This window comes from Hemicordylus capensis, chromosome 9 (assembly GCF_027244095.1).
Source record: "Hemicordylus capensis ecotype Gifberg chromosome 9, rHemCap1.1.pri, whole genome shotgun sequence".
NCBI lineage: Eukaryota > Metazoa > Chordata > Lepidosauria > Squamata > Cordylidae > Hemicordylus > Hemicordylus capensis.
The window spans coordinates 32276067-32295664 of NC_069665.1; the positions used below are offsets into that span (position 1 = coordinate 32276067).

Here is a 19598-nt window from a genome sequence, read left to right on the forward strand (position 1 = left end):
AGCACCCCAGCGGAACATGGTGTCGTGCTTCTGGGAGGGCAGGGAGACCCTGGGCTCCAGTGGATGCTTCCAGAAGGGAGGGGCGCCCCGTGCTGGGCCTTCATCCCATTGGACCAGCGAGGCATTGCCAGTGCGCTGTAGCCTTGTGGGCGTGGTGGCATGCTTCCGCTTCACAACAGTCTCTGTCCTGCAGAAGCAGCTGCATCGGGAAGCGTGGAAGGTTTGGGCCTGAGATTCTGCTCCGCAGGCTTTCTTGGCAGCTTTTTGTAACTGGCTGGAGACGACACTAGGTTCTCTTGCAGGGCCCTGCAATTATCATAATAAACAGTTTTATCATCTGCTTGGCAATCAATAGTGTGGCTTATGCTGCTTTAGTATCTCAGTGGTATTGATTACCTTAACAGCTGTGCAACTGCGGTCAGCTTCTGTTAACCTCTGGGCTGCTGTAAGCGCCTGGCTCCCTGGAGAGGCCTGCTGGAGGAGGCCGCTCCGCTGGGAGCACCCAGGAAGCAGCCAGGCACCTGAGCTGCATCGGCCTCTGTCCTGCTGCTTGCGGGGCTTGGATTTATTGATTGGTTTTCCAGTTTTGATATTGCCTTCCATAATGCATCGCAAGGCAGTTTACAAAAGTTAAAATACAATAAAGCTCCAGAAAAATCACATTTAAAACATTTTGATTTTGATTGATTAAGTGCCGTCAAGTCAGTGTTGACTCTTAGCGACCACAGAGATAGATTCTCTCCCAGGATGATCTGTCTCCAACTTGGCCTTGAAGGTCTCTCAGTGGTGCATTCATTGCTGCAGTAATTGAGCCAATCCACGTTGCTGCTGGTCATCCTCTTCTTCTCTTTCCTTCAACTTTCCCCAGCATGACGGACTTCTCAAGGGAGCTGGGTCTTCTTCGCATCACGTGTCTGAAGTAGGATAAACTATCATACTTGAGCCTGGTCATTTGTGCCTCGAGTGGAAATTCTGGATTGATTTGTTCTATGATCAGTTTTTTTGTTTTCCTGGCTGTCCGTGGTATCCTCAAAAGTCTTCTCCAGCACCAACGTTTAAAAGCATCAATACTTTTTCTATCTTCTTCAAAGTCCAACTTTCGCATTCATAGAGTGTCATGGCGACAACCACTGTCTGGACGTTTCTAATCTTTGTAGGTATAGACACGTCACGGCATCGAAATATCCTTCCCGAGGCCTTCATTGCAACCCTACCAAGTGCTAGTCTGTGGTGTATTTCTTGACTGCTGGATCCTTTCCTGTTGATGGCTGATCCTAAAAGGCAGAAGCAACCCACCACTTCAATGTCTTCATTATCAGTTCTGAGGCTGGTTGCTGTACCTGTTGACATTAGTTTAGTCTTCTTTACATTTAGTCGTCCCATTTTTTCACTGTGCTCCTTGACTTTCACTACTAGAACTTGCAGATCGTCCGCGCATTCTCAGCTATCATTAAAACGTTAAAGTAAGTTAAATAGTAAAAACAGTAAAAAATCACACAAACTCACAGCAAGAAGTCTGTTTTCTTAGAAATATTGCTATTTTTCAACAGAGCCCCGAGACCGACAGCGATCCTCTGATGTTATTTCTCTACACCCATTACAAGCCCCTTTTAGATATAAAAGTTTCCACAGGATCAAGAAACGCAACTAAATAAACATTACCACTCTATTAGCTGCTTCCTACTATACCTCCACACGTTTTCCCTCATTAAGAAACACCTTCCTTGTGGAGTCTGGAATATATCTTGATAGCCAACCAATCTCCTCAGTGGTGGGTGGTACATCCTGTGCCTGTGGGCCTACTAGGTGGTATTTGCCCCTTTTAGTCACTCTCCTGAACTGGGTGGTTAGCTTAAACAGTCCCCAAGAGGTGTGCCAGAAAGGAAGGTACAGGGCTCCGTTCAGGAGGAAGCCAAGTCCTGGTGCTATCCAAGGCGTGCTCTTCTTGCCTGGCCCTTGACTTGCATGGCTTCCGAGGTCCTCCCAGTGGGATCTGGTGTCCAGCCCCGATGGGCCTGGGCGGGAGGTGGAGTTGGTAGTGCCTCCCACCCCCGCCAGTTGTGTGTCGGATTCGAAAGGCCGCTGCTTTCAGGCATGCGCCCCCCCCCCCCGCCAAGGGCTGCTCTGCCCCAGGGAAGGCTGCTGCTCCCTGGGAAGCTGCCTTGCTTGAAGGGCCGGGGCGGGGGTGGGGAGGAGTCTGGGCCCTGGGCCTTGTGCCCTGGTCTTCCTCGGGATGGAATTTCCCATCATTTGCTGCCCTGCTGGTTTCTGATCAATGAAAATGAAATTGCATCACCTCCTCAGAGGCTCCACGGATGGCTGCTGCTTCCAACTGTGTCAGTTCCGGTAATATAATCGCATCAGGCGTGTGAGAGGGTAATAAGAAATAATAATAAAGCCCTACAATTAGCAGGAGGCCAGGCTGCAGAATAACCCTTTCCATGCTGCAGCCAGAAGTGTCGGGAGGGCTGCCTTCATCTGGGGGTAAGCTGGGCTTGTCCGCCTGCAGGTGAGCCCAGAGCAACCTGCAGGGCTCCGTCCTTGGCAGCGGGGCACCACCTCTGCCTCTCCTGCCCGGGGTCAGCTCACGTGGTTGCCCCAGAAGGAGAGCTCCGGAGCGGGCTGGCCGTGCCCATCGAGGGTGTGCTGGTGCTGCGGGAAGCAGCAGAAGCACCGTCAGGGTTACTGGGGAAATGTGTGATGGTCAGCATCTGCTCCCCCCCCCCCGAGCTGGCAGCGTTCAGCTCAGGGAAAGGGTTGCTCAAGGGCAGCTGGGCAGCGTGATCTTCTGAGTGGCATGGCGAGCAGGAGTAGCAAAGGTACCCTCTGACCGGTGGTCTAAAGCAGGGACAGGCAACCTTGGCTCTCCAGCTGTTGGGGAACTACAATTCCCATCCATCGCGGTGAGGCTGGGAGTTCGGCGGCAGCTGCAGAGCCTCCAGTCTAAAGGAGCAGAGATGCTCCCTGACACGGGGGGCTCCTCCAGAGGAGACGGTGCAAAGCTTCATGCCACACAGGACAGCCTTGTGGAAGGGATGCTCTCCCCCCCCCCCCCAGATGCAGACCGCCACCAGCTCTAGGCTCTCAGGACCTGGCTGGCATTCCGAGGCATATATTGCCTCTGTATGTGGAGGTTTTACTGTTGCTATTATTTATATACCATTTTTCAACGGTATATAAGAGGTGTCCTAAATGGACACAGAGGGGTCCAAAATGGCTTACATAGCTAGATGGATAAATTAATAAATATGTTTCCCTGTTCCCAAAGGGTTCACAATCTAAAAACAACAACAACAGGAAATCGACTCCAGCCCCTGGAGGGATGCTGTGCTGGGTCTGGAGAAGGGCCAGTTGCTCTCCCCCTGCTAAAATATAAGAGAATTGTCACTTGAAACGGTGCCTCTTGGCTCAGTTAGTAGGCTAGCAGGTTTTCCTGCCATGCCTAAACACTGTTGATGAATTCACACTCACTCACTCTTTACATCTGGCATTTCTGCCCTGCTTTTTTAGCACTCCCAGTTGAACATAACAGCAAGAATCACATGCACAAAACAGTGCCAAAAAGTGACAACCAAACCATCTCCAGCAGCCATGCTAACATCCTGCTAGCCCAGAAGAGAAGAAGGCAGGCCAAGAAGGCCTCTCTCCGGAGGGCATTCCCAGACTGAGGGGCCCAGCAGTCTCCCCTGTCCACCTGCCTCGCATCTGAGGGCAAGAATTGTGCAGCATGCTCAGGTCGGTTGCTGACCGGAGTGTGTGAGGAGGCGGCGGCGGCGGCAGCAGCACCTAGAAGGAGCTTGGGAACCAATTGCTATGAGCTTGGCCTGATCTTGGGGACATTGCGTTCCACTCCGCAAGGCCCAGTTTGGAGTCTGGCCGCAGCATTTGGACCCCGTGAAGCTTCTGAGTGGTCTTCAAGGGCAGCCCCATGTTTGAGCGAGTGGCCGTCACTGTGTCTGGTGGTAGGTGGTGAGTCCCGCTCGTTAATTAGGGCTTGTGCAGAGGTCTGGTTCACTCCCTCGTGCAATATGCTAGCGAGGCTGGAGTGTCTGTCTGCTCTCCTAACGGTTGGTGCTTTTGTAAGCTCCTGGCAACTGCGCGTCTTCTCGTTGGGAAGACGTTGTGCTCCTTGAATGGCTTCCGTGGCCGTCTCCAGTCCCTCGCTGAGCTGTGCAGAAACAGGCAAGAGACCCAGGCGAGGGGTTGGTGTGTGCCTGCCCTCACGGTTGGCTGGCAGGGGGGCTCTGGCCTGGATCCGGCTTCGTACAAGCGGCGTTCTGAAGAGGTGTGCTTGGTGTGAGCGGATGGATGCACTTGACTGGGCTGGAGGGCTTGCTTTCAAGCAGCCAGCCAGGCAACCGCTCTCTCCATCCCCCGGAGGGGTGGGGTGTCTGAGAGGCAAAGGCCTGCCGGTGTCCCCACCCTGTCCCGCGAAGCTGTTCTCCCTCCTCTTCCAGAGCAGAGACTGCTGCTGGGGCTCCTTTCCCCTCCCAGTCGGTGGCTTGGGAAGTCCTCCGTGCTGGAGAGGCTGCCTGAAGAGCTGAGGGCCTGGCTGGGCTGGGTGTGGCACAGCTCTTGTGCCAGGTCCAGCTGTGGGGAGGGAGAAATGCCCCCCCCCCGCCGTTCCTCCCACTGTCTGTTTCGGAGCCTGGGCTCTTCCTGGGCTGAAGCTGGCACCTGCCCCGCTAGTCACAGGCCTTTCCCTCTGGTTGGTAAAGCCAAGGAGGGCGCCCAGGCCCTTTGCTGTGGGCCAGCCGGAGAATTACAACAACAGTGTGTGTGTGTGTGTGTGTGTGTGTGTGTGTGTGTGTGTGTGTGTGTGTGTGTAGAATGTGCTTCCTCCTCATCCCCCGACTCCCTGGAGTGGCTCTGTGTCGAGTTCTGCTCTGGCTTGTGTTGCAACCGCAGGGTTGGGTTGAGGTTGAGGTTGCTCCACATTCCCTGTCGAAGGGGCTGAGTTGGCAGCTTTCAGTTCCAGTCTGAGTTTATGTTTGTGCTGGAAATAGCACCGCTGAGGAAGCAGCCGATGGGAGCCTTGCCTGGCTTCTGGCATCTCTGGGACTGACCCCACTTGGCGCGGGTGGGAGGAGGAAGAGGCATGCGTGTGCTTGCTGGCCAAGCAAGAGGAGAGCAGCCCTTGCCTGGGTGTTCCTGTGAACTGTCTCCGCTCCAGATGTGTCAGCCTGGCTTGCCCAGAGGGGACTCGCCTGTTGGGCCCTTCCCATGTCTTGAAGACGGCGGCTGCTTTGCTTGTGAGAGGGAGCCTGGTTGCCTGGGCTGGCCTGCAGCCTTACTGCAGGATGGGGCTGTTGCTGCAGCAGCAGCAGCAGACGGGCTCCCCTCTGGGGGAAGGCTCGGGGCACTTCTGGGTTCGGTGCAGCCGGGGCGAGCGGGGCCGGGCCTTCCACGTGACTTGTGTGATTCCGCACTGTGGCTCCAGGCATGGAGTGCTTTTCGGAAGGGACCTCCCGGGCCCTCCTCCGTGGCCGGGGGGGAAAGGAGGCGGGCAAAGGGAGGCTGTCGAGGCAGACTCGTTTGCCTTTTGCCTGGCTTGAGCCGAAGCAGAGAGTGTGCGAGCGGAGCTGGGCAGCCAGCCAGCCAAGGCGAGCTTTGTCCTGGCCTTCCAGAAGTCCTCCGGGAGGAGATGTGGCAGCCCACAGACTTTGAAACGGACACCAGACTTCTCAGGGTGAAGCTCTCGTTTGAGCGCATCCCCGTCTCCATGCTGTGTGGTGGGGAGCTGGAGGCATCGCTCTGGCCCTGGGCTGTCCAGCTGCTCGCACTGGCTAGTCTTGTCCTGAATGTTTGGCTAGACCCGCTTGGCAGGGCACCCGAGCCTGGCGGTGGAGGAGGAGCCCACGAGCAAGGGGGGGGGGTCCACTGCCTGCCTGAGCTGGACAGGGATCAGGCAGGGAAGGGAGTGGCCTCCCGCCACACACCTTGCTTGCTCGCTCCTCCTTGTGGTCATGGCTGCCTGTCACCTGCCTGAGCCAGCTGGACCACCAGCAGGAGGGTCAGTGAGCCAGCGCAACAGAAGGGCTGCCCCTCCCCCCACCCCGGAGCAGAGGGCATTGCTGGGGGTGAGCAGGGAGTGTGGCCTCCCCCCCACCCCCCACCCCCCACACATACATGGAGCAGAAGGCAGCCTGGCTCCCACACTTTGGAGCTGGCAGTTAGAACCAGAGACCCAAGAACGCAAGGCAGGGGTGCAGCCGGGCGGAGGGAGACACCCTGGCTCCTGCAGGGGGAGCCTGGAGGGCAGTGCTGGGGGGCGCTGGCTGGGTGTCTCCTGCCTCGCTCTGCCTAACTGCAGATCATTGATTTTACGGGAAGCCATGTTTGCAGACAGTGTGCTGATCGACCTGCCTAGTTGGCTTCTGCCTGCTTAAGTAAGAGCTACCTTTCCCTTAATGACTGGCTGTGCGAGAGGAGGGGGCCACGTCGGGCCGGGCGCGTGGAAGGGGGAGCGTCTCAGAACCCCCCCCCTCCACCGGGATGGCTGTGGAAGGGCTTTTGGAAGGCCCCCCCCCAGCCCCTCGGGCTGTCTAAGGGGCTCTCCAGGCCGGAGGAGGAGGAGCGGCCGCCCTGGGCTGTCCCGGGCCCAGTGGGCTGAAGGGACGAGGCCGAGGCGGCCGGCTAGCCCTTGGGAGGTCTGCTAGATTGCGGGGCGGCGGTCTGCCGCCTGCCTCCTGGGCTGGAGCGCTGCAGCAGAGGCCGCTGAGCCTCTGGGGCTGGACTGGGAGACCTTCCAAGGTCCCACGTGTGGGTGGGCTGGGCTGCTTGGCCCAGTGCTGTTCCTGGGGGCTTGCTGGCAAGAGGGGTGGCGAGAGGCCCTTGTGTGGCATGTCTGGGAATCCTTGGTTGACTGACTGACGGGGGGGGGGCTGGGAGGGCAGCCAGGAGGCCAAAGAGCCCACCAATTAATTGGGAGGCATTTGCCGGCTTCTCTGGCCTGGCCTGGCCTGGCCTGCCGAGGAGATTGGCTGCCTTGTCAATAAACAAGTCCCCAGTGCAGCATCAAAGCCGCAGTCCTTTATCAATCGCGGCCTCCTCTTCCCGCTTGTTCCTGTAACTTACCAAGCATTTATGACATTGATTTTACAATCAGGCTGTTAACCCTCCCGCCCCATCAGCCCTGCCAGCCCTGTTGGCCCCAGCTGTCAGTCAGGCCACTCGCAGCCAATCGGCTGTGTTGGCCATCGCGGCGCTGCTGAGGCGGCCAGGCTGTTTTGCCGCCTTCTTGGACAGCCTGTGGCCCCTTGGCCCGAGTGGGGCTGCGCCTTCAGTGTCCGCTTCTTCCGAAGCAGGCGGGCCTTTGGCCAGCTGCTGCCCTTGGTTGGCCGGCAGGTGCACGGCAGACCTGGCGGAGGAGCCGAGCAGAGCCGGTCTCCAGCCGGTGCCCGGGCGGGGCTCTCCCCTTGGGGCTTCCTTTCACCTGCTGGGACGAGCCAGGAGGCCCAAGTGCTGCTGCAAAGCAGACCCCCAGCTCCTTTGCAGGGTGGGAGTGGGCCACCGCGAGCAGCTGCCGACTTGCCGGATCTGGCCTCTGCAGGGCCGAGAGAGGCTTGCGGGCAGAGGCTGGGGGTCGTCCTTGCATCCGGGGTCACCCTGGTGGACTCTGGATGCCATTCTCGCCTGAGGACGCTTGCTCACAAGGCTTGGATGTGGTCAGGAGCCTCCGGAAGCACCCCGGGCTGATGTGCGCATCCGAGAGGGGTTCCACCAGCCCAGCTGAGCCCCGGGCTCTTCCCTGGAAGAGGCTGCTGACGGGCCCCCCACTCCAGCCCAGCCCAGCCTGTGTGCCTGCTCCCTGCCCACCTGGGCACCCCCTGCATTCGGGCTCCTTTCCCTCCTGCCCCGACAGCTGGAGGCGGTCAGGAGCCTCGCCCTCTCTGCCACATGCTGCCAGTCCGACGTGCGGCCCCTCCGCCTCGGGGCCACGTTGGGTTCCTGCAGGCATCAGGGAGCGTCTCGGGGGAGGCGGGAGCGTCGCCATCTGTGCCTGGTCTGGGTGTGGCCCTGCTGCGAGTGACGGGACGGGGGCCCTTCGGAGCCAGGCCTGAATCGGATCCTGTTGGCACAGAGAATCCTTTGGCGTGGCTGAGGACCCTGGAGAGAGGCTGTCGTCGTCCTGCAGCCAGGGCCGTCCTGCAGTCGACCGGGGGGCGGGGGGGGCAGCGCAGCAGATGCCTCCCTCTCCCGGCCAGCCCATCCACAATCCAGAGCCCTCGCTAGCTCCCAAGCTGACCCTGCTGCGTGCCAGGAGCCTCTGAGGGGGGCTTGTCGGCCATGCCTCCTGGCCTGCTTGCTGCTCAGGGTGGGGCAAGCTGCAGCCTCCTCCAGCGAGTCCTGGGATGGCTCTGAACTGCCCTCCTCACAGTGTCTCAGACTGGTTTCCGGGAGCAAAGCGGGGGGGCTTTCCCCATCCCTGTCGAGGGCTTTCCGCTCTGGCCCTGCGCTGGGACCATCAAAGCAGGGAGGGGTGCTGGGTCCCCGGGCCTCTCCTCTCTGTCCCTTCCAGGCCTGCGAGTGGGCGAGGCGGGCCGAGTGCATGCCCGGATGGTTGGGTGTGAGCCCGGGGCCTGTGCTTCCTCCTGCCTGACCTGCCTCTTTCTCTCCTCCCACCCCTCTCTGTGTCCGCCGTAGGTCCGAGCCATCCTGGGTGCGATGAACACTCGGTGCCGGCCTCGCCATGGAAGGCTGTGACTCGCCTGTCCTCTCGGGAAAGGACCATGGGTGCGCGGTCCCTCCGCACCAGCAATGGACTGACCTGGGCAGCACCCACCTCCCCAGCAGCAAGCCGAGTCACACGGAGCAGCCTGCCGTGGAGAACCACAGAGCCCTAGACCAGCGGCGGGCCCCTTTCCGCCCGGGCTCCCCAGACAGTGACGCCGCGGCCACCCCCGGCCCAAGCGCCGAAGCCGCTGGCAAGGAGGTCAGCTGCAACGCCTGCGCCGCCTCCTTCGCCGGCTTGCAGAGCTACATGGAGCACCACTGCCCCGCTGCCCGCCCCCTCCTCCCCCTGCTGGAGGACGGCGGTGGGAGTGACACCGGGGAGGAGGGCGACGAGGAGAGCGACGTGGAGAATCTGGCCGGGGAGATTGTCTACCAGCCGGACGGCTCGGCGTACATTGTGGAGAGCATCAGCCAGCTGGTCCAGAGTGGGGGGCTTTGCGGCGCTGGCAACGGCACCAGCAGTGGGGCGCTCCCTCCGCTCTTCCTGAACTCTCTCCCCAGCGCTGGGGGCAAGCAAGGAGAGGAGGCCCCCCCGCCCGCCCCGCCCGCCTACCCGCAGATCATCAACACGTTCCACATAGCCTCCTCCTTGGGGAAGTGGTTTGAGGGCTCGGAGCAGGCCTTCCCCAATACCTCAGCCCTGGCGGGGGTCAGCCCCGTCCTGCACAGCTTCCGCGTGTTTGACGTGCGCCACAAAAGCAACAAGGATTACCTGAACAGCGACGGCTCTGCCAAAAGCTCCTGCGTATCCAAAGATGTTCCCAACAATGTGGACCTGTCCAAGTTTGATGGCTTTGTGCTCTATGGGAAGCGGAAGCCCATCCTGATGTGCTTCTTGTGCAAGCTCTCCTTTGGCTACGTCCGCTCATTTGTGACCCACGCAGTGCATGACCATCGAATGACTCTGAGCGAGGAGGAGCGGAAAATTCTTAGCAATAAGAACATCTCCGCGATCATCCAAGGGATAGGCAAGGACAAGGAGCCCCTTGTCAGCTTTTTGGAACCAAAAAACAAAAACCCCTTTCCACACCCTTTAGTTTCCACAACTAACCTCATGGGCCCTGGACACAGCTTCTATGGCAAATTCAGTGGGATTCGGATGGAAGGGGGGGAGGAAGGGGCCCAGTCCGGGGCTCCCAGTGGAGCAGACCAGCCCCAGCCAGGCCTCTTGGCCCCTGGGGCCCTCTTGAACCTCGGAGGGCTAACCAGCTCAGCTTTGAAGACCCCAATTACCTCAGTCCCCCTGGGCCCACTGGCTTCCAGTCCTACCAAATCCTCGGAGGGGAAGGACCCCGGGGTAGCAGAGTGGGAGAAGCAAGATCTGGCTGACCAGGACAGCCTCTCGGAGAAAGCAGAGCTGGCTGGGGGGGAGGAGGGGGAGGAGGAGGAAGAAGATGGGGAGGAGGAGGAGGAGGAGGAGGAAGAGGAGGAGGAGGAGGAGGAGGAAGGGGGGTGCAAAGGGCTGTTCCCAAGTGAGCTGGAGGATGAGCTGGAGGAAAGGCCTCCCGAGGAGGAGCCTGGGGCTCTGGCAAGTGGCGGCGGCGGCGGCAGCAGCAGCAGCAGCAAAAAGGACCTTGCTCTCTCAAACCAAAGCGTTTCTCCCTTAATGCCTAGCGTGCTCCAGGCTCTGTCCAGGGGCACGGCTTCTTCTAGTTCGAATTCTGCTTCTTCCTTTGTCTTTGACGGTGCAAACAGGAGGAATTGTTTAAGCTTTAACAGTGAAGGCAGCGAGGGCGGCAGCAGGAGGCTGGACTTCAGTGACGAAAGTGCCAATAAAGACAATGCCACAGTACCAGAACCAAATGAGAGCGGGGAGGGGGAGGAGGGGAGCTACCTCCCCCCTCACCAGCACACGGGCCCCCTCTGTGAGGGGCAGGGGGGCGGCGGGGAGTGCCCCTCGGGCAGCGGCGTGGAGTGCCCCCGGTGCGACACGGTCCTGGGCTCCTCGCGCTCGCTGGGCGGCCACATGACCATGATGCATTCGCGCAACTCCTGCAAGACGCTCAAGTGCCCCAAGTGCAACTGGCACTACAAGTACCAGCAGACACTGGAGGCCCACATGAAGGAGAAGCACCCGGAGCCGGGGGGCTCCTGTGTCTACTGCAAAAGCGGGCAGCCCCACCCGCGGCTGGCTCGGGGCGAGAGCTACACCTGTGGCTACAAGCCTTTCCGCTGTGAGGTTTGTAACTACTCCACCACGACCAAAGGCAACCTCAGCATTCATATGCAGTCCGACAAGCATCTCAACAACATGCAGAACCTGCAGAACGGAGGCGGGGAGCAAGTGTTCAGCCACACTGCCGGGGCTGCCGTTGCTGCCGCCGCCGCCGCTGCCGCCGCCGCTGCCGCCACTGCCACCAACCTGGGTAGTGGCTGTGGGGCCCCCTCCCCGACCAAACCAAAAAGCAAGCCGACCTGGCGGTGCGAGGTGTGTGACTACGAGACCAACGTGGCCAGGAACCTCCGCATACACATGACCAGTGAGAAGCACATGCACAACATGATGCTGCTGCAGCAGAACATGAGCCAGATGCAGCACAACCGCCACTTGGGCCTGGGCAGCCTGCCTGCCGAGGCGGAGCTCTACCAGTACTACCTGGCGCAGAACCTGACCCTGCCCAACCTGAAGATGGACAGCACTGCCTCGGATGCCCAGTTCATGATGGGCGGCTTCCAGCTGGACCCCACCAACCCCATCACCTCCATGGCCCCCTCTCTAGGTGAGGCGTGCTGTTGCGAGTCCCCCCGGGGGGGCGGGGGGGGCGGGCAGCCGGGTTGGCCACTGGGAGGAGTCGGCGAGCCTCTGGGGTGGCAGCAAGCATGGGCCCCCGGCTCGTGTGAAGACGTGTGGGTTTTCGGAGAGCTGCCTGTTGTCATGGCCTTGCCCACCGTCGGAGTTCAGCAGCCTCAGCAGCACAGCAAGGCTTCTCCGTGGCGCTGGGAAGGCTGCGACACACTCGCTTCCTGAGCCGGCGTCTGTCTGCAGGTGCCCCAAGGAGGCTCCCACTGCCAGAGCAGCACACACACAGGCAGTCCTGCTCAGTCGCCTTGGAACGGGGCCGGGGGGGGGGGGGCTGTCAGTGGGAGAGGGAGCCAGGCGGGGCCCGGGAGGCCAGCCTTCTGACTGCCTCGGGGTGCCGCCCTTCTCTGTGCTCAGAGGCTCTTGCAAATGTCCGCCTCTTGCAGACATCTCTGGGGCATGCCAAGGCCAAGGGGGCGTGTGCATGTGTGTTGCACATGTGCAGCGGGACAGCCCAGGTAGCAGTGGCAGGGGTGGGGCAGCTGCTCACCGGAAAAGGGGGTGGGGGTGGGGGTGGGGGTGGGGGGTGGAGACGAGTCCACTCCCCTTCCATTGGGCAGTTCTCGAGAGAGCAAGTCTCCCCTGCTGTTTCTAACGGGAAGCTGGTTCCCATATCAGCAGGACTGGCTTCTCCCTGGCTGTCATTTCTCTGTGGAAAGGATGAAACCTCTGAGGATGCTGTGTGTAGTGAGAAGAGGGCACCTTGCGGGTATTACTGGACCTGCCTCTGCTTTCGGACGCTCAGGTGGAGGCGGTGGCCAGGCTTCAGCTTGTGCACCAGCGGCATCCCTTTCTCGAGAAGGCAGATCTGGCCACAGTTACCCACGCCTTAGTCACGTCACGGTTGGAGTACGGTAACGCACTCTACATGGGGCTGCCCTTGAAGAATATCCAGAATCTGCAGCTAGTGCAAAAGGGCAGCAGATAGGGTTTTATCTGGAGCTGCCCAGTGGGAGCACATCACCCCCATTTTGAAAGAGCTGCACTGGCTACCAGTTTGATTCCGGGTCCAATTCAAGGTGCTGGTTTTGACCTTTAAAGCCCTTCACGGTTGGGCCCAGAGGGACCGCCTGATCCCAAGGGTTGCTGCCCGCTTGACGAGGTCATCTGGGGTGGGGGGCTCTGCTCTGGGTGCCAACAATGAGGGAGGCTCGGTTGTCGTGCACGCGGGACAGGGCCTTCTCTGTGGCTGCCCCCAGGCGCTGGAATGCTCTCCTGGTGGCTATTTGCTCCTTGGTCTCCATCACAGTTTTTTAAAGCGTGTTATAAATCTTGGCTTTTTACTCAGGCTTTTATGTGATTGTCTGTACTGCTGCTTCCTTGTACTTTGTACAGTTTTTATGCTTGTATTTTAAATCTTTCTAGTCAGATTTGTTTTATATCTTAGCTTAATATTTTGATTGTGTTATTTTTATAGTCTTGTTTTTAGTTTTTGTGTAAAACGCCTTGGGATTGCTTTAATGAAAGGTGGCATCTAAATTGAACAATAAATGAAAATGAAAATGAAATAAAGAGCCCAGGAAGGCTTGCCCTTGGTGCCCAGGGAGGGCCGCGGGGTCTGCCTCTGCCGGTGGGCTTCAGGCGGAGCTGGCGTGGCAGGCAGGGGCAGGTGCCAGGGAGAAGGCTGCTTGTCTGCTGGCGATGAGGGAGCCCTCCCAGGCGATTGTGGTCGCTGCTTCTAAGCATGTGCTCGCTGCTAGAAATAGTTTGTTTTAATTCCACGGTGCAACTGGGTTTGTGGCTTGGGCCGCGCGGCTGTGGCCAGCTGGGACCGTGCTTGGCTGAAGCGCTGTCCGTGAGGTGGGCTGCAAGGCCTCCCCTCGTGAGGGAGCTCACGGAGCTGCTTTGGCCTCGTGGCCCCTGTGAGAGCTCTTGGGAGGCCATCATGGGAGGCCGGGGGAGGCAGCCTGTTCTCTTGTAGCTGCCAGGCGGGTGCAGAGAGCTGCTGGCCCAGGTGAGCAGATGGCTCTGCTGCAGGCCGGCCTGGAAGGACTCCCGGGCTGGGCCAGCGGGAGTCACTCTCTGATCCCTGCCAGCCGTGAAGTGCCCCAGTGCCACCGGCCAGCGGCCTCCTGACTGGCCTGCAGCAAAGCAGAGGCCAAGACCACGGCGGGGGGGGGGGTGTCTCCTTGGCCCGCGCCCTCCCAGCAGCAGGAGGAGTGCAGCCTGGGGAGTGAATGGCTGGATTGGGGGAGTGTGGCCTGGGAAGGGGGTACACCTGGGGCCATCCTGGGCTGGCTGAGCTCCGGACCGGCCACGGAGTGGCTGGAGGAAGAGCAGATTCAGGTGGCCTCAGAGGACTGGCATCCTGGGCGGCGGCGGCGGCAGCGGCTGCCCCTCTTCCTCCTCATAGGGCTGCTACAGTCCAGAGTGAACCCGGCGGGTGGGGAAGGTTAGTGTGGTTGGGGTGCGGCGGGGTTTGTGTGTAGAGAATGCAGAGGAAATGTCTTCCTTGGCTCCAGGTATGCCATACAGGCCGGAGAGACTTCCTCTCTCTTGCCTTCTTGTGTTTGTAATTTGGAGAGCCCCTTCCTTCTGCAGAGTGACAAGCTTTTCAAAGAGCTGCATTTACAGTCGATGTTATCTATTCATTCAAAGTCTCCTGTCTAACGAGAATTTGTAAAAACTGCCATTTTTTATTGGGCATCTTGTCAAATGTTCAAAGGCATCGCAAACGCTATTGTTCCATGACAAGAGCTCCACACTCCGCATGGCTGCTGTGTCGGCAGTAAGACTTGGTGGAAGTTGTTGTGGTGGAAGGCACTGCTACAGAGCAAAGAAGGAAGGGCCTTTGCCAGGAGCAGAAGTGTGGGTCTTGAAAGGCCCAGCGGGTCTGGGAGAGCCTGCAGGCTTGTAAGGGGCCACCTTGGACCAGGGCAAGGTGGAGTGGAGGGCAGCCCCTTTGCTCTGGCCAACAGTCTTGAGGTGTTTCCTTGCATGGATCAAAGGGAGGAGTGTGCATGAAACACTGCTGCATGCCGTCGTCTTCGAGAAGGCTCTACTCAAGCGATGAGTTGCGGGGTGTGTGTGTGTGTGTGTGTGTGTGCGCGCAGGGTTGGCCGGAAGCTTTGAGACCCTGGAAGAAAACGGTGTGTGTTCCAGACCGAAGAGGGAAAGTCTGGCATTGGAGGGAGAGCTTGGAATATCCTGGCTCTCTCAGCAAACCTAAGTTGGCTTTTGCTTCTTCAAGAGCAAGAATAGCATTGTGCATAACTTAGCACATCACGTTGTAGCTCGGTATATTTATGACATTTAGAAGCAGAAGTGCTTTGAGTGATTTTAAACCAGAATTACAAATTTCAAGAAGAATTACAAATACACGCAAGATGCGAAGTGGAGCTACAACCTGCTACATCCACAATACAGGATGTCTCCAGCTTATAGCTGGGTTGTCTTCCAAAAGTTCGTTTGTAATTTGTAAGCAGTATACAACCATCCATAGTAATCGTACTGGGGAGAGCTCAGAAAGCAATTATTCCTGTAATGTTATGTTATTAAGCAGTATACTTGGATGTTCAGTTAATATTTATAACAAATTATTGAGTTATTCAGTAGTATGCCATCAGACATGGTAAGATTCCAGGTCTGTGCACTTTCCGCAGCAAGAAGTCCTGGTGAACTCAGTAGACTTCCTTCTGAGAAAACATGCATAGGGTTGGACTGAAGTGTCATAGTAACGAGACAAAATTAGCTATTGTAAGCCCCTGTTTATCTTATGTATCTCTTAGTCCATCCCAGTAAATGACGTGCCCTTGAACATACTAGCACAACTGCTTTGTTCTGATTAATCAGAATGAGTGTCTGAAAGATCATCTGTCACGTTAGACTTTGTGGCTTTCAGAAGGAGGAGGGATGCCTCCATTGTAGCCAGCTTCAACCCCGCCCTTTCAGAGGTGGGGCTGCCCCTTGGCCGCCTGGGTTTCCAAGCAGTCCTCAGGTTACTGAACTTAACACAGAAGCTGGAGGGGTCTGAGGCTGTCTTGTGGAGGGGGCACCCCCCCCCACCGTGCTTGGCAGACCCCCCAAGTGGACCCCAGGCCTGAAGGTGTTCTGTGTTCCGCAGCATTTGGGAGGATGTTTCCAACATCCAGTCCTGGAAGCCTCATTTGCTTAGCAATCCAGTCGGACTTTGGACCAGTGCAGTCATGGCGTGACTGTCTTGGGACTGGACCAGAGGTGTAGCCGTGTGAATTGGCAGTGGCTTTTCAAAGCAGCTTGTATTTCAGTCCTCCTTCGGGGGAAATGTTTCTAGAGGTTTCCCCTCGCCCTGCCGCATTCCCCCTCGAATTCCTGAGGCTCCCATCTGAGGCCTCGTGGGGTGTGTGGGTGGGACGTGTGCCCAGCACTTCCTGGCTCCCTTGGGCTCTCCTTTGGCCTCGCAGGCCTCTCCCGGGAGCACTGCTGGCCATGCCCTCGCTCTCCCTGGTTCCTGCAGAGCTCTTCTGACTGCTTTCTCCTTTTTCTGTGCAGTGGGTGGAGAGATTCCTCTGGACATGCGACTTGGGAGTGGGCAGCTGGTGTCTGAGGAGCTCATGAACCTGGGGGAGACCTTCACCCAGACCAGTGACCCCTCGCTGAAGCTCTTCCAGTGTGCTGTGTGCAACAGATTCACCACAGACAACTTGGACCTGCTGGGGCTGCACATGAATGTGGAGCGCAGCCTGCCCGAGGAGGAGTGGAAGGCGGTGATGGGAGACTCCCACCAGTGCAAGCTGTGCCGCTACAACACGCAGCTCAAGGCCAACTTCCAGCTCCACTGCAAGACGGACAAGCACGTGCAGAAGTACCAGCTGGTGGCGCACATCAAGGAGGGCGGCAAGGCCAATGAATGGCGGCTCAAGTGCGTGGCCATTGGGAACCCTGTGCATCTGAAGTGCAACGCCTGCGACTATTACACCAACAGCCTGGAGAAGCTGCGTCTCCATACAGTGAACTCCCGGCACGAGGCCAGCCTGAAACTCTACAAGGTAAGGCTCTCTTGATTGGCTGCTGGGCTGGGAGGGAGGGAGGGAGGAGGAGCTTTTCTGGCTGGGTTCAGCTCCTAGCGTGGCAAGGAGTCTTGTTGCTCGAAAGACCCCTGCCCGCACACAGCTGGCAGCAACTCATGCAGCCTTTTTCTGGTGGGAAGTGTAGTTGGGAGCTCCTAGAGGCCAAATTTAGGCCACTAGATCGCAGATTGAAGTCCAGGACCCCCAGAGCAGCGTCCTCTGAAGTGCCATCTGTTACACCCGCAGGGCCAGCGAGACGGGGTCTCTAGGTGTGGATGAGAGGCTGGTGCCAGGAGGAAGGGTTTAGATGTGTTAGGCACTGAGATACGTTTTGGGGCAAGTAATAAGTGGGGTCCCCCAGGGATCTCTACAGGGTGCAGTGCTCTTTAATTTGTTCATAAATGATCTAGAAGCAGGGGTAAGCAGTGAAGGGCTAAATTTGCAGATGACACGAAGCTATTTAGGGTAGTGAAATCCAAAACGGATTGTGAGGACCTCCAAAAGGATCTCCCCAAACTGGGTGAGTGGGTGACAAAATGGCAAATGCAGTTCAATGTAAGCAAGTGTAAAGTGATGCATATTGGGGCAAGAAAACCCCAGCTTCACATATACACTGATGAGTGGTCACTGACTGACTTTGAGAGAGATCTTCAGCTTGTGGTGGACAGTTCATTGAAAGTGTCAACTCTGCACGGCAGCTGTGAAAAATGCCAATTCCATGCTCGGGATCATTAGGAAGGGGGTTGAAATTTAAAATGCTAATATCATAATGCCCTTATACAAATCTATGGTGCAACCACATTTAGAGTACTGTGTATAGTTCTGGTCATCATATCTCTAAAGGGACATTATTGTATTGTAGAAGGTGTAGAAAAGGGCAGCCAAGATATTCAGGGGCCTGGAGTACTTCCCAATGAGGCAAGGCTACAACATCTGGGGTTTTTTAGTTTTGAAAGAGGCGACTATGGAGAGACATGATAGAAGTGTATAAAATTATACAGGGAGTAGAGAGAGTGGACAGAGAGAATGTTCCTCCCTCTCTCACAACAGTAGAACAAGGGGCCATCTGAAGAGGCCAAACTGAAGGTCAGGAAACTTAGGACCAACAAAAGGAATTATTTTCTCACACAGCGCATAATTAATCTATGGAATTCTGTGCCATGGGATGTGGTGATGGCCACTAGCTTGGATGGTTTTAAAAGGGGCCTAGACAAATTCATGGTGGGCAGGTCTATCAAGGGCTACTAGTCTGGTGGCGATAGGCCATCTCCAGCCTCAGAAGCAGGATGTCTCTGAATCTCAGTTGCGGGGGAGTAACAGTAGCAGTAACAGCAGCTGCTGCAGCTGCTGACCTCCGCTAGCCCTGCATCTACACGCTGCTCCAAGCAGCAGTTCAGCCGCCCAGCACCCCTGCAGTGGGGGGTTGCCTCCTCCACTCACCTGGCGGGGGCTTGGCCCTGCGGAGGCCGGGTGAGGCGATCCCCCACCGCAGGGGGTGCTGGGCGGCTGAGCTGCTGCTTGAGCTCAGGTGCAACAGGCGTGGAGCTGAGCACCAGCCTCTCCTGGTAAGAGCAGGAGAGAGGGCATGCACAGACCTCTTGCCTGTGGGCTGCTTCCCAGAGGCATCTGGTGGGCCACTGTGGGAAACAAGAGGCTGGACGGGATGGGCCTCCTTGGGTCTGGTCCAGCAGCAGGGCTGTTCTGATGTTCTTCTTTTCTGCCAACCCCTCGGGGAAAGAGGGGTGCTGGGTGGTGCAGTGGGGTCATGCATGTGCAGCTGTCCTGCGTACCTCATGCTTGCTGCAGGGAACAGCACCAGGGGAATGCTGGGAGCAAGCAGGGGAGAGTGCGGAGATGGCCCTGGCCTCTGCTTGTCCTCCTTGGCTGCCACTGCCCAGTGGAGATCGGTCTTCTGCTCTCACACTGCCTCCATCTTACAGCTTTGTCCACTTCTTCTGGCTGCACATTTCTGCGCTTTCCCTCCTCTCTGCTCCCCCTGGCCCCCACCATGCAGGCTGCAAATTGAGAAGCTCTGCATACAGTAAATAGTTCTTCCATTTGTGCAGCAGAATTGCTCCAGACGTCTCTATTGATTTTCACCGGACTTAAAGCTTCACCTTTTTCTCTAATCATCCCATAATGGCTTTAGTATGAACAATCAGGTACAAATTGCCATAAATCTAAGCAGGTTCACTCCATGTATCTTCCACTCACTTATGCAGGCTGTCTTTCTTGCATTCAGTTTTCTGTTCTCTTTTCCCTCCCTCCTGCCCTCCCCGCTCCCTAGAAGAAGCTGTCGTCATCTTTGTCCTGGTGCTGAGGATGCTTCTGCTCCCCGCCCCACCTCCGCTGCCCCAGTCCCCTTTGCCCAGCTGTGGCCCGGGGTGCAGAATCGCCTGTTGCCCAGCTCTGGCCCTGGACCGCGAAGCTGAAGGTGCCGGTGCAGCCCCGAGCACCTCAGGGTGGCCCCCGAGAGCTCGTCAGGCAGGCAGAGCCTGCAGTCCAGGCAGCTTTTGGGGACCCGGGCGCTTTCCAGATGACATGCTGTTCAGCAGTAAAGTGCTTTGGCTTGGCAGGATCATTTTGAAAACGGAAATAGTTTGCGCAACCCTCCCGTCATGGGAAAATACCGCTGTCTTTTTGCAACACACATGCAACGTTGTCGGACTAAAATGCAAAGATAAAATCCGAAAGAAGGCATTGGAAAAGTGAACAGCAACTTGCTGATGAGAGTTCAGGGACCGTAATGTTGAGACAAAGGCAGTACGGAAGCATGCTTAAGGAACACGTAGTGAGACTGTGGCAAGCGTGTGATCTGGAAAGAGCCCCGGAGAAGTTGAGTGTGGATGTTCACGGGGCTGTGGCCACTGGGGCCATGTTGTGTGTGACCGGAGAGCTGCCATTTCGCTGAGGGGGCCTCCCCCAAGGGAGAGGAGAGGCATGTGGGCTCTCCTTGGCACTTGGAAGAGGGCTGCCTGCGCCGGTCCCTTTCCTGGGCTGCCAACGCCACCCACCTGGAGAGGGCCAAGTTCTGCACCGAGATCCCGACTCTTCCTGCTCTCGGGGAGGAGGAT

The 19598-nt window shown here is 57.8% G+C and overlaps 1 protein-coding gene across 8 annotated transcripts in view; it reads left to right on the top strand.

Annotated features, from left to right (window-relative positions):
• The window catches only part of ZFHX3 (zinc finger homeobox 3), a 236480-nt gene that overhangs the window by 160624 nt on the left and 56258 nt on the right, over positions 1 to 19598 (top strand). For 7 of the 8 annotated variants that reach the window (XM_053271179.1, XM_053271181.1, XM_053271180.1 and 4 more), the window contains 2 exons: positions 8647 to 11456; positions 16007 to 16503. In XM_053271179.1, coding sequence (XP_053127154.1) covers positions 8693 to 11456; positions 16007 to 16503 — 3261 coding nt within the window. In that variant the 5' untranslated portion in view covers positions 8647 to 8692. Of the gene's footprint in view, positions 1 to 8646; positions 11457 to 16006; positions 16504 to 19598 lie in introns of those variants that run through there. The other variant, XM_053271185.1, reaches the window with a different exon arrangement.